Raw genomic sequence first — 15146 nt, 5'->3', positions numbered from 1 at the left:
ATAGTAAGTCTTCTAATCCATAAGCACAGTGGTGTTTCCCTTTATCTAGGTCTTCTTTAATTTCTTTCAGCAATGTTTTGTAGTTTCGAGTGTCAAGTCTTACACCTCTGGGGTTAAACTTATTCATAACTATTCTATTCTTGTTGATGCTATTGTAAATGGAATTGCTTTCCTAATTATATTTTCAGATGGTTCACTATTAGTGTATAGAAATTCAACTGATTTTTGTATCCTGCAACTTTGCTAGTTTATTAGTTCTAATAGTTTTTCATGAATTCTTTAGTATTTCCTATGAATAACATCAGGTCACTTGTAAATAGAGTAATTTTACTTCTTTCTTTGCAATCTAGATGCTTCTTCTTTTTTCTCAACTTAACTGAGATGGGGCAAAAGTAGGTGTACAGTTTTGAGTACATGAAACACAGTTTATTCTTGTATTATTATTTATTAATTGTATTATTTTCCATACAAACAACTGTAAACCTACTTTTGCCCACCCTTATTATAAGGTTGTGTAAGTTTAAGGTTATTTTCGTAGTGGTCACCCTGGGGATTACAATTAACATCTTAATTTATAACAATCTATTTCAAATTATTATGAACTCAACTTCAATAGCATACAAAAACTTTGATCCTATATATAATTCTATCCCCCCATTGTATTGTTACAGGCACACAAAGAATCACAAAAATCATGAATGTGAAAAATATTGTATAAATAATAAACAATATACAGATATTATTATTGTAGTATTTGGTCACTTTAAGAAGCTTCAAAATGCTGGCTGGAAATTGTCAAGGACAGTAAACTTGATATTATTCTTAGGCCTGAAAGAGCTTGAACAATAACTTCACTAAAAACAGGGAGGTAACCTCTCCTCCCACCTTTGTATACACCAGTTTCTGTATCCCCAAACCCTAACACAGTGCTGGGCACACAGTGGATAGAGTCAATAAGTTTCTTGTAAATGAATAAAAATATTGTATAGAAATGCCTCTCTTTTCTTTAAGGAAAGAAAACTTTAACATTTATTAGGAATCTTATCTGTCGGGCACTGTGCTGGGTGTTTTAGATATAGTGTATCTCATTTAATCCATACGGAAGCCCTATGAGATAGTTATCACCCTCCTCAATTTATGAAGAACTTAGGGACGTTATCTTTCCCAGGTTATAGAGCTGAAGTCAAGATTTCACCCTGTATCTCTCTGATTCCATGCCTGAGCTCTTTCTACCACAGCATACTGATCTTACACTCTGCTCTATTTTGCCATAGAACAAAACCAGCACATCTAGGAAGCTCTCTCTCCCAAACACATCATTAAATCATAAACAAGAGAAAGCAGCATTGTCTGAAAGGCAACTCGTTTAAAATTTCCGCTGCCAAGAAGCCAGATGGTTTCTGGGATGTCTAGGTAGGCTAAAAATGCCCATAACCATAATGATTTACAAACAAAGAAAAGGAGGGACAGCCAGTATAAACATGCAGCTGGAAAGCTAGAAGATTTAATCCTTATAAAACACTGCTTTAAAAGTTTTGAAATGTTAATCCATGATATAAAACATTAGACAGCTCATACTCTCAACTGCTCACTCATCACTCTCACCCATAACCACATTAGTTTTTTTTAATCAAATTCTCAGGTCTGTCAGAGCTGAGTACCACCAAGAAGCTAAAGGCTGGAGTGTGTGATCCCGCTTTACCGACCCCCAACCCCCAACATACACACATATTTGAATGAAACCAGCTACTTCCTTAGGCCTAGTTGTAGCTGCCATACAACTAGAAATGTGTGAAATTTTGTTACAATCCTTCCCTTGTGTGTTTATGATCTGGGTTATTGGACTTGTACATACCAGTATTCTTTTTTTTAAAAGTGTACAATTACGTTTTTAGTATATTCACAGTTACTAAGCATCACCACAATCAATTTTAGAACAACTCATACCCTTTAACTAATACTCCCAAACCCCACCCTTCTCCTCCTTAGCAACCACTGGTCCACTATGTCTCTACATATTTGCCTGTTGTGAACATACACTAGTATTCATTTGCAGATGGACAGAAACACTGCTTCCACAGCATAATGCAAAAGGATTTGAGTCTCCTCAAACAGCATGATAACTGGACAGCTTCTTAGATCTCTGTAGCAACCTGGTATCTTTTTAGAACAAGCAGGGTATAAATTATCCAACAGAAAGAAGAAAGGCAGCTTTCTGCTGCAAAGGTAGATCATTTCAAGGCAAAGATCCAAGCACAGAGCCTTTTAGCACAGGGTTCTAAGAATGGTTTGATAGAAAGAGCATAGATTTACAGTCAAGAGTTCAATTCCATCTGTCACTCTACAAAGGTGATACATGCTTGGGTGAGTTATTTAACTTCCTTGAACTTCATTTTTCTTAGCTGTAAAATGAGGATAATATTACAAATTTTGCAGGCTTAATGTGAGAACTAAATGAAATGTGGTAAAGCCACTCAACATGGCAGGAAGCACTGGGAAAAAGCTAGCTCACTCACCATCTGGCCAGGCGCCCCCCCCCCCCCACCCCCGAAAACTACTACGATATTTGTATCCTATTATATCAGAGATATTACTGACACCTCTAAAACCTGCCATTCTTCTTAAGTTCCACATCACTTCTCCTTAAGTTTTTGGTGTTTTTTTTTTTTTTTTCATTTTCTAGCCATATTCCATTACTTTTAACAGCATAGGGATCTTTAAGAAGGTCATGAGGACAACCAGTTTTATTTTTTATTCTAGTAGAGAAGAAAGTCATTAGGAGTAAAAAGAAATAAAATTTAAAAGCAAACAAACCAGTTTTTTAGATATTTAAAATAAAATTTAACTTTACAATTGTACATCAAGTTATTTTTTTTCAATTAACATATATTTGTGATTAACTTAGAAGTGACCTAGGTTTAACTATTACTCTGTCTGCCTATTTAGAAGAAGTTTCATTTTCGAAGGGCTGTAGAACTTCATTAATAGTGCTGCAAAGCCCTCTTAAAGGCTTTTAATTTCTTAAATAAAAATAGACCGAGCTGTTGGCAATATTCAGCCAGAATCTGTCGATGGATTCCTTCCAAAATAACCATCCTAACAGACCTACTAACGCTTACCTCCTTCATGCTTTTGGGCTCAAGAAATAAAAGTGTATAAAGTAGGTAAGTAAAACAAATGCAGACTTATTTGATTTAAATACAGTTGTAAAAACTTTAAAAGCTTTTACATATGAATACTCTTTAGGAAAAGAACTTGCAGAGAAAAACTTTTGTTGCTGCTTGACAGACAGAAAAAAATGCAATTGAAATATCCAAAAACTGTTAACACTAATTCTTTATTTTTTTAAATTGTGGTAAAATATCCTATATAATAAAAGCCTCATATGCTAAGTGTCCAGTCATCCAGTCAGCTGTTCAACCAATCAAGTCATAATATGCTAATGATATGCTAAGGCCACTCAACTGCTCGCTGTGACGTGCACAGACCACCAGGGGGCAGACACTCTGACCAGTAGGTTAGCCTGCTGCCGGGGTTTGGCTGATCAGAACTGAGCTAGATGGGCTGGACACGCCCTGGAGCCCTCCTGCGGTCCCTCCCTGGCTGGCCAACCTCCCGCATCCCTCCCTGGCCCCGATCATGCACCAGTGGGGTCCCTCGGCCTGGCCTGCACCCTCTTGCAATCCGGGACCCCTCGGGGGATGTTGGAGAGCCAGTTTCAGCCCACCGGCGGAACAACCGGTCACTATGACACGCACTGACCACGAGGGGGCAGACGCTCAACGTACTGTCCTTCAGTGGCAGTGCTAAGGATGTCCGACTGACGGACATCCCCTGAGGGCTCCTGGACTGCAAGAGGGCGCAGGCCGGGCTGAGGGACCCCCACCCCCCGCCGTGTGCACGATTTCGTGCACCAGTCTAGTATGTAACATAAAAGTTACCATTTTAAGTTTATGGTCACATTGTTGTGCAACCACCACCAAGCTAATTCTTTTTCAATATATCCATATGCTACAACTCATTGTCAGCACTAACAACTCTCTATTGTTTTCCTAAATAACATTTGCAACTAGAACTCAATATTTTCTTAAGGACAAAAGCATGTTGACTAAATAAGAGATGCAATCCACAGTATTACCATAATAGATTTTCCAACCTAAGGTTTCCATGACATTAGTAAACTATTTCCTAACAACCAAATCCAACTGTTTTAATAACTATACTAATAACTGAACTTAGCCCACAACCTTGGATATTGTTAGAAAATGAATACCAAAATCCAGAAATGTGTAATACTGATCACAAACATTTCTTATCAGTAAATTTTAAGTGAATATATTCCTATAAATTAGACCCGTTGTGGCTCAATGATATAGGATAAAGATAAGGATGGGCCAAAGAGCAGGAAAAGAAGATATATTCCAGATGTTCCAGAGGCACACATAACCAAAAGCACACCCACCATATAGGCTTTGGTTTGCCCTTTAGAGAAGAATGTTCTAAGTTCCTTGATAGGCATTTCTAGGTATTGACATATTAACCTGCAACTAGCTTTAAAATAATGAATTACAAGGGTTGACACCGGAACTGGTGATAAATAATTCATCTGTCTAAATAGTCAGTCCAATTAATTGGGGAAATTTGGCCTTGGCATCATATTTGGATATTAATAAAAACATTTCCAAGTCATTCTAAATTATGAAATACTGATTAATCACAGATTGGCTAAAGCAACGTTTATTTGTTTCAGGAAGTGTTTATTGTGACTTGATTGGAAGAATGACATAACCTTTATCTCTTTTCAGTAGATTCCTCTTACAATCATTAAGATATGCCTGCTATGAATGGGGGGGTCCATATACACAATCAGCAACTGACAATTCTCAGTCAAGCAATCTTTAACTTTCGAGGGCGTCTGCAGTTAACTCATCTACACAAAGCAAGCGTTTCATCCTCATCATAAATGTGAAGTACAGTGGCTTACATCTTACATCCTACCTACTGCGTCCTGATTACATCAGCCAAGCCTAAGTGACAACAATACAGTGTCCATTCAACAAATAAATGAGGGAATAAATATTCTAGGAAAGGGTCTTCCTGGAACAAAGAGTTACCGTTACCTAGAGAAGGGAAGGCATTTATGGGAAGGGGAAGGGGAAGTGACTTGTACTCTGAGAAATAACAGGAAATCAGACTACTCTAAAAGAATATATACAAATAGGATTCAGATACAAAAACTACATCAGCGATCACAATAGTACATTCTTAAATATGGTAGCTTTTTGGGTCATATTTATTAGTGACTAGCAAGAAAAAGCCTTCAAATAAAAAGGGTCCAGGTGTATGTCCATAGGGGCAGCAAGAGAGATCTACTTCGCAGTGTTGCTGGGAAGGAAAAGAGGAAGACTAGAAATAAGGGTGAGCAATGCCAGCTTTAAACAACAAAAAAAGAGATAGCAATATAGGTAATGATCGTCTTTATCATCTTTATATTAAAACATCATGGCATGTAGTAGCTGCTCACAAAATGTCTACTGAATGAATGATTCCTTCCTACCTTCTTCCTCTATTTGCTCTTCCCTTCCTGTTTCCTCTGTCCTTCCTTCCCTCCCTCCCTCCCTCCATCCAAACCGGCATTATTCCCCAATCATCCAACATCCAATTCAATTACTCCCTCCTTTCCTCCCACGGGTCTGCAAAATCTTAACGATCAAGAGGTTTCTTTGGCAAGGTCTTAAAAACTTTTCAGTTTTCCCTCTTGAAACCTATCAAGATATATTGTAGTTCTAGGCACTGAAAATAAAGTCAACTCTGGTCTTCCTACTAAGAGAAAAGAGTCCACAGAGAGAACAGAGGACACTGTCCGCTGAGGAAGGATGGAAAGTTCACCCTTTGCAGCAGAGCAGTTAGCACAGTCTTATCCTGAGAAGATACCAGACATGGGTGAGATTCACTTTCTTTAAAAATGCAGGTCAGCCCCTTGTCCCTCAACCATATTTGAAAACCAGTTCCCACCTCTTTTCCCCACTCCCACCTCCCCCAAAATAGCTACCACAAATACGTTTGCTCCCCCAGTCCCCTTTGTCCCATCCCCCAACATGAAAGAACCCTGACTGGATGCAGCATCAGCCTCTTACCCTGCCAGGAAAGCTAAGGAGTAGGAGCTGTTCTTAGAAACAAATGCAGAGCGGTGTGTCTGTGTCATCTTGCCTCGGGAAGGTTCTTCATTCTCTGAATCTGAGAGGCGCGCAGGGCACTGGCAGGAGAGAGAGGAGACAACAGTGTCCATTAGGGGTTCCCATTGATTCTCCCGTAGCTGCTGTTTCAAATCTCTCCGTTATGTCACTTCTACCTGAGATCCAATCTATGTTTATGTTCCCAACTGCCTCCTGGAGATCCCAATCTGGAGAACCCAAATGTAGCTCAAACTTAATATATCCAACATCAAACTATCTATCTTCTTTAAGCCACACTACCAACCCCACTGGAAGCCTCAATGTCATCTACGACTCTTTTCTTTCCCTTTCTTTGAAGAAATAACAAATTGTATAGAGGTTTTGAGTAACCCAACATTTCTAAATATTTTGTTTCAGTTACTGTTTATATCAGCTCTGTTGAGAAGGGATTATTTTACAGATGGAAAATTGAGGCTCAGAGTAGTTAATTTGCCTGGAATTGTAGAGTTAATAAGTAGCTGACACTGGTTCTTAAATCCAGAACATCTGTCTCCAAACTACCTCCATGCTATTTCCACTCTACTCCATTCTACTGCTAAAATGTCTCTCATCTAACACTTCCCATGCATACTCAATTGTCATTGCCTTTCCTGAGAATCTCATCATCTTCGGCCTGGACTATTGCAATACTCTACTTGCTGGTCTCACTCTCTTCAGCCTTCCTTCCTTCTAATCCCCTTCATACTATCAAACACACAGAATCCTGCTTAACTATTGGTAACCTCAGGAGAAAGTCTAAACACCTCAGCATACTTCAATAATCTTCAAAACTAGACTCAACTTGCTTTCACAGCTTTTCTCATACCAATTCCCACACTGGGAACTCCCTGAATTCTAGTGCAACCGAACTACTTTCTTCTCTCCACGTGAACCACTCTAGTCTTTCAAAACCTCTGTTCTTCTGGACAGGCTGTTCCCTCTGCCTAATACTCCCCTTCCACATGCTCTGCCTTTCAGAGGCATCTTAAACGTCACTTTCTCTGAAAGAGCTTCCAAGTATCCCCCTTGTTGATATTCATTCATTTACCTTTGTTTTATTTTGGAATCTTTTTTTTTTTGAGTCTTTCAATTTACATTTGAAGTTTCTTTTATATGTGCCTTTTGCATACAATATATAGTGAGTATTTATTTGCCTCATGATTCAGTATGAAAGTCTTCTTTTTAGAGGGAGCAAATAATCTCACTGAACTCTAGTTTCTTATTTAAGAGTCTGTCTTCTGCTTCAGACAATAAACTCTGTGAGAGCAAGTGACCATCTTTTCTTTAAGAATCCCAATGCCATTATAGAGCAGGTAAACAAAACATATGTGATCATTTAATGATTAACCAGTTATATAATGATCAAATGACTACCAAAATGAGAGTTAGGGACAGAGGCATGCAAGACATCATCTTATGGCTCAGAGTACCCTGCATTCCTGAAATGCTTTGTTATGTTTTTTAGGTTGACGCATACATACATACTAGTACAATAAGTTATGTTTCCTAATAGTTAGTCTTTGAGAAATAGGATTACAAATTACAGGGACGCTTTTCAAATTTTGTAGGGTACAACTCCTTAACTCTGTTGTACAAACTGTTCACTGGAGAAACTTTTAAACAGTACTAACCATTATACAATTTTATATAATATTCTCTTTTCAACTCTGAGGAAAAAAAAAAAAGCTTTGACATCTATAGACTCGACAGGGAATAAATAATGGCAATTTCTATTTAGGTGTTTCCACATAATCAATTCAGTACCAAATAAAAGAATGTTCAAATCCCAGCTCTATTAGTTAACTATCATGGTCACTGTAGGTTAGTTGTTTATGTTTCTGAGGTTCAGTTTCCTCATCTATAAAATAAATGCTCCATCTACCATTAAAAGGAGTTAGTATATTAGTAAGTAGTAAGTGCTCAACAAAAGATATATTTTTATGAAATTAAATACTATTAATCTTTTAAGAAAAAACTTTAGCATTATAATAGATATCACTAGGTTACTTTTAATTATTGAAAAATACATTTACATTATTATGAACTAGAAGCCAGGTGCACGAAATTCGTGCACGGAGGGGGGTTGTCCCTCAGCCCAGCCTGTACCCTCTCCAATCTGGGACCCCTGGAGGGATGTCCGACCGCCCGTTTAGGCCCGATCCTACCAGGATCGGGCCTAAATGGGCGGTCGGACATCCCTCTCACAATCCAAGACTGCTGGCTCCCAACTGCTCACCTGCCTGCCTTCCTGATTGCCCCTAGCCGCTTCTGCCTGCCAGCCTGATCACCCCCTAACCACTCTGCTGCCAGCCTGGTTGATGCTTAACTGCTCCCCTGCCAGCCTGTTTGCCCCCAACTTCCCTCCTCTGCCGGCCTGGTCACCCCTAACTGCCCTCTCCTGCAGGGTTGATCACCTCCAACTGCCCTCCCTTGCAGGCCTGGTCCCTCTCAACTGCCCTCCCTTGCAGGCAGGGTGCCTCCCAACTGCCCTCCCCTGCTGGCCATCTTGTGGTGGCCATCTTGTGTCCACATGGGGGCAGGATCTTTGACCACATGGGGGCAGCTATATTGTGTGTTGCAGTGATGATCAATCTGCATATTACTCTTTTATTAGATAGGATAGAGGCCTGGTACAGGGGTGGGGGCCAGCTGGTTTGCCCTGAAGGGTGTCCCTGATCAGGGTGGGGTTCCCTTGGGGTGTGGGGCGGCCTGAGCAAGGGGCCTGTGGTGGTTTGCAGGCCAGCCACACCCCCTGGCAACCCAAGCAGCGGCCCTGGTATCTGGAATTTATTTTCCTTCTACAATTGAAACTTGGTAGCCTGGAGCGGAGCCAAGCCTGGGGCTCCCTCCCCGGCAGGTAGCCATTTCTGTGGCAGTTAATTCACCTTCTATAATTTAAACTTTGTAGCCTTAAGTGGAGGCTGGGCCCAGACAGGGTGTGCAGAAAACTTTGCTTCCCCTGTTGCCGCTGGCAACCCTGGCTTGCTCTCTCAAGCTCCGTTCCACCGCCATTTCTGTTTGAATTTGTTTACCTTCTATAATTGAAACTTTGTAGCTTGAGTGGAGGCTTAGGCCTGCAACAGCTCGAGGAAAGCTTGGCTTGCTCTGTTACCTGGGAAACCTTGCTCTCTGTGGCTGTAGCCATCTTGGTTGGGTTAATTTGCATACTTGCTCTGAATGGCTGGTGGGCGTGGCCAGTGGGTGTGGCTCGCGGGTGTGTCGATGGTACAGTCAATTTGCATATTACCTTTTTATTAGGTAGGATAATTATATAAATAGACGGCACCTCCCCGCATCACTCTATATTTCCATCCCCAAAAAACCTAGAACCATAAGAGAGGAAAATATTTACCTCTCATCTTTCCCTTTAGGTAAAAATAAGCCTATTGCACTACAAATTCCTAAAATGGTATAAAACATGCATAATAAAATCCCAAAGTGATATTTTTTAATTTACATAAAAAATTTAAAAGAATGATAATATCTAGAGTTGGCAGGGTGTGAGGAAATTAGTTTAGTACTTTCTTAAACTACTAGTGGGAGGATAACTATATACAAACTTTCTGGAGGTCAAATGAATAATAAGTACCAAAAGTCTTAAAAAGGACACTCCCCTTGACCTGGTCATTCCACTTCTGATTATTTATTTATTTGAAGGAACTAATCAGAATGGTGGTTCAAGATAGCAAAGTATCAACCGTTTAATTAATTAAATTAATTCTACTGTAAAGAATACCAAGAGACCACTAAATAAGGATGTAGGATTCTTTATTTACATGGAAAAACATCCATAATTTAATAGTTTATAAGAAAAGGTTTAAAAGAGTATGCACACTGGGTTCCATTTTCTAAAAAGAAAATATATATACTTAGTATATATGCACTTAGAAAAGAAGTTTGGCAAGACATTTACTAAAATGTTTATAGAAGTTATCTCTAGGTTGTGGGATGACAAGCAATTTTTCACTTTCTGCTTTATAATCTTTGGTATGACTATAATTGTTTTCCAACAATTCACATTATTATTGATATGAATTGTACCATAAAAATAATAAATTAAACACTGCCAATTTTGTTTCCATTCTGAGCAAATAACATGATAATTTCTGATTCTGGAATAAGCACTTTCCTTCCTCCATTTGCATTCAACTTGACAAACTTGCATCAAACACTTGTGACATGCAAGGTACTGTGGGAAATTTTAAATCAGGTTAAGACATTTCCTATACTCAAGAAACTTACAAATCTAGTAAAAAAGCACAAATACACAAATCACCATAAGATAAGGGAGAAAGAAATAAGTCCTATAAAAGTTATAAAGTAGAGGGAGGGGTGCTGGGAAGGCAGAATGGAGTAGAGAGAAGCGAGTGGGAAATCCCTATAGGTTCCAGGAAGGCGACAACTTTTGAACTGGACACGGAAAGATGAATAGCCTGTCAACAGGTAAGTTGGATGAAGATGCGAGAGCAAAGACTCTAAGGAGGGAAAATACAGAGTATATACTTGGGGGAAAGCAAACAGCTCCATTTCTTAGAGTTTTGGGATGTAAGCAAGGATGGAAATACAAGCTAAAGTAATACCAAGGACCTCAATGTTGGAGTGAAGAATTCTCACTTAATTTCACAGGAAATAGGGAGTTCCTGAAGTTTGTGGGACAGGAGTGAAATAATCAGTCCAACTCTAATCATAACACTCTCTATATAAAATATCCTTCATCTGGCTTCCCTCTAAAATCTATTGAGCTTCTCTTTGGTCTCAATTTGAATGTAGCCTTGACTAAACTAAATGAAATTATCCATTCAACACCAAAAATTCTTAACACATATTTAAAGAAAAATCAGAGCCACTTAAAAGGCCTCAAAAATATAAAAGCAAACAGAAAAATGGTAAAAATCACAAAACTCTAAAACTTGAAGTGTTCATATTGTATTCAATGTGTTTTTGCACACAAAATTTTCATAACTGGCTATTACCAATAAAAACAGGTCTAAGAATTTGTACTTCTTGATTCCTTTTAAGATTAAAAGTAGTTTTATGCAACTGATTTCTATTTCAAAGATGATAGTGGCAAAAGAAAAAAAAATCTTAGAGCAATTTCCCAGTCTTGACATGAATTAATACTAGAGATCAATTCCTGGAGAAAACCTGGATCTGGCAAGGCCAAAACAGCAGCAGGTAATCTTTCCACCCAAAGACCATGGCGAAGGTAAGCGAGCTTCTGCGTTGTTTTGCCTGTGGCCCTAATGGACTGTCCTGCTGGGGTGAAGTCACAGGCAGAATTGCAGTCTTCAGACCACAGACCATAGTTGGGCTATTAGTCAGAAGACATACTATATGCACAAGACTATCACATATTTCATTCCCAGCCTCTCTGATAGCAGTCTTTTTCTTTTTGTAGTTCCCAATAAACAGAGCATTAAGAGTACAAAGCATTTTGTGTTTGTTAAACTGAATCTTTTAGAAGGTTGAAACCCTATAAAATGCAAGTAGTTGTTTTTAATAATAATTAAATAATAAAAATTATTATTATTATAACTGGATTCAAAAAGCCCCACATGCCTGTTGACAATCAACAAATACTATCAATCCAAGAAAGCTTAAATAATTGAACTTTTTGAATTTCAGGAACAATATCTTTGCAAATAGTATATCAAAAACACAGAGAAATTAAGTAACCTGGCCAAAGTTATATAGTCTGTTTTAATATTGGGACCTGTTCAAGAGGCTGACTTCTGAATCAGGGATTTTCCCCCCCTCTATTCTGCTATATTGTCTGTCTTCATATATGGTAAAGCTTTATTAATTCTAGTTAATTAGAAAGGTAACTGAAATACTAACAAGCCTGAATCACAAAATATTTTAAAAGATATGACTCTATAGATATGTTAAGCACATACAGCAAGCAATAAAAAATTTCCAATCTAATAAAACTTACTAAAGAAAAAACTCACTTGTAATTACCCATTTGAGCTAATCAGTGGACCTTGCAAAAGTACTTTAAATATACCACTTATAACCTTTTCCAGTAATTTGCTTGGTAAATAAGTAATGAAAAAATTTCAGGCAAGATTTAGCTCAATTAAAAGTCTAATTAGGTTAAATTTAAACTAAGTAATCTAAGACCTTATTCCTAGTACTGTGTTGTTTAGAATAAAGAATAAAGGGAAATTCAAGCTTTAAGGAAATCTAGTAGAAGATATAACACATATAAAACTCAAATATGAAATAACACAAGTCAAAATGACAATATATGTACAAAATTTACCACAAGTAGTCTACTGCACTAGGTTTTTCCTCTCACCATTCTCTCCCACCATCCCCTTAACCTTTCCACACAAGTCTCATTGTCCCATTCATAAATTATTTTCTTCAGCTCTCATCTGGACGCTAAATTCTCACTACACTTAAACTGCAGTCAGTGACTATTACGAGTTCACCAACACAGGCTTTTCAGATCCATACCACCTGCACTAATTGCTGATTTTGAGGCAGATGTCCATCAAAAAAGTGATCTACTTACACGCTCCAGATTTGTTTTCAGTACTAACGGCTCATCTCTTTTTTTCTGTTCATCCATTTTCCTTTTCCCTGTTTCTGTATCCTCTGGTAACAGCTTGTGGATTTGATCTTCGGAAGTTTTCTCCTCCTGTAACTTTTCTTCTTTCAGCTAAAAATACAAATCACACTGAGACAGTAGAATTTTAGGCAGCTATAAACTTAAAAATATCTTTTCCTCAGTAGTCTATTAGAACAAACATCACATGGCAGTTTTGAGACTATTTTCCTTATTGGATATAAAACCCTCTTAATTTTTAATTAAGTTAGTTTTTACTTGACTCTTGCCAAGCATACACTTCATGGCTTAAGATTTAACTGCTCTGCATTCTTGAGCAATATGAAACCACACAATCAAAAAATAAAGTTTACTCATTTAGTAAAAAGAGGCTGAACATAAAAACCTTCTTATTCCCATAAACCAGATATAAGTGTACTGGACCAAGAGAACAACAGAGATGTAGGCCACAGAGGGTCAGAGAAGCTAGGCTAGGCAAACTGGGTCTGTAGGCCTAGTAGCAACAGATTCCAATGTCCTACAATTTATGCTATTAACCTTGCAGGTGCAGAGAATAGGTCAAGACACATGACCTACAAAGAAATTTAAGGCAGAGTTATAGCTCCTCATTTGGGGAAGGTGGCATGGCATAATGAAAATAAGATGGGCTTTGGAATAAGATGGGTTCTAATGGTTCTGTCACTTATTTACCAGCTGATCTTTGGCAAATGAACCATCATATGCTCACCTGTATAACAGATCATGCTGCCCTGGCCTGTTTTTCTCACTGGTTAGAGCACCAGCACACAGACTGAAGGGTTGTGGGTTCAATTCCAGTCAAGGCCATGCACCTCGGTTTCAGGCTCAATTCCCAGCCCAGGTTGGAGTTTGTGCAGGAGGCAACCAATTGATGTATCTCTCTCACATCGATTTTTCTCTCTCTGTGTCTCTACCTCTCCCTTCCACTCTCTCTAAAAATCAATGGAAAAATATCCTCTTAAAAACAGATGTTACTTACTTTGCAGATACAATTTTAAGAAGTAAATGAGAATAAAGTACTTAATGTTGTGTCTTGCTGTGTACTTACAGTACATCAAGAATTTCCTTTCCTAATCTCCTTTTTATTCTATTTTCACTGCCCAGGTTTTTAATAAAATTTAAATGACAATGTATATCAAAGCAATTACAGGATACTAATATTTTTAATCATACTTGCAAAAAAATATAAAACTAAAGAATAAATATTTTTCATTGGCTGTTACCTCAGGGTTAAAAAAAAAATAAATATTTAATTTTATCTTTCTAATTTCTTTAGGCCTGATTCCTACAATCTGAACTAGTCTTTAACACCCTGAGTCTAATTCAAGGTGATAAATATTAAAAGAACACCATACACAATGTTGTATCAGGAGGAGATTCAAATGAAATAATGTACTCCCAACTCTCCCAAAGTCAAACAACACAAGAGGAAGAGAAGCAAATCCATATCCAGGGAGAAAGCATCATAAGCGATGCTAACTGCCCATGTGAATGATCAATGTTGATGATTTTATATGAGAAATTCTTGTTCAACAATTTGGCCATAGGCTACACATATGGGCATTTTACTTTAAGAGGATGAAGAGGTGGAGTGGCTCAAAAGAGAACCGGTTTTAGCAACATAATAATTGTTATCATTTACTGAACTCTGTGTGCCAGGTGCTGAGCTATCTCTCTTAAGAAAACTAAGGTTTAAGAGTTAGGTAATGTGTTCAAGTTCACAGAGTCATAGCCCTAGAGCTGGAATTTTAATCTAGGTTTATCTCAGTGGTTCTCAACCAATGATTTCACCTCTCCGGGCACATCTGGCGCTGTCTGGAGACACTGTGCTTACAAGTGAGGGGTGGAGTGTGTGTGCCACTGTCATCTAGTGTCTTGAGGCCAAAGGTTGCTAGTAAACATCCTAAATGCACAGGAGAGCCCCAATAATATATACATACACAGAAGTCACAATTTTAAAAAAACTAAATATTAAATTTCCTTTAATATATTTTAGTGTCAATGTGTTTAGTGCATAATGGTATTTACATACTATGCCCTATGGCTTTAAATATGTGTTTTAGAATTTATCCTTATGCCTCCTAACAATGTTTACCTCTGCTTTCAAAGTTTTTGACAACAGACTTGTGTTGCTGTCAAAACGACCTTTTCATTGCAGTGCTGAGTCTCTGCTAACACAGCATCATCTTAGCAAAGCTAAAAATTTACACAGTTGAAAAACCCATATACCCATTTAAATCTTCACATGGATCATGTTGGCGTTTTCTCTATGCTGAGTTCTGTAGAAGTTATTTTTTTGTCCTTTTGGTGGTTATTTATAAGGACTTGAGAACTTGGTC

The 15146-nt window shown here is 38.1% G+C and overlaps 1 protein-coding gene across 1 annotated transcript in view; it reads right to left on the bottom strand.

Annotated features, from left to right (window-relative positions):
• Positions 1-15146, bottom strand: part of RNF169 (ring finger protein 169) — a 55921-nt gene that overhangs the window by 8624 nt on the left and 32151 nt on the right. The window contains exons 3-4 of the mRNA XM_079789481.1: positions 12736-12882; positions 6138-6256 (exon numbers count right to left, since the gene is read on the bottom strand). Coding sequence (XP_079645607.1) covers positions 6138-6256; positions 12736-12882 — 266 coding nt within the window. The remainder of the gene's footprint in view (positions 1-6137; positions 6257-12735; positions 12883-15146) is intronic.

The sequence above is a fragment of the Cnephaeus nilssonii genome, assembly GCF_951640355.1.
Source record: "Cnephaeus nilssonii genome assembly, chromosome: 13".
Taxonomy (NCBI): Eukaryota; Metazoa; Chordata; class Mammalia; order Chiroptera; family Vespertilionidae; genus Cnephaeus; species Cnephaeus nilssonii.
The sequence above is the reverse complement of the archived record's forward strand: the minus strand, read 5'-3'. Positions and strand labels throughout refer to the sequence as shown.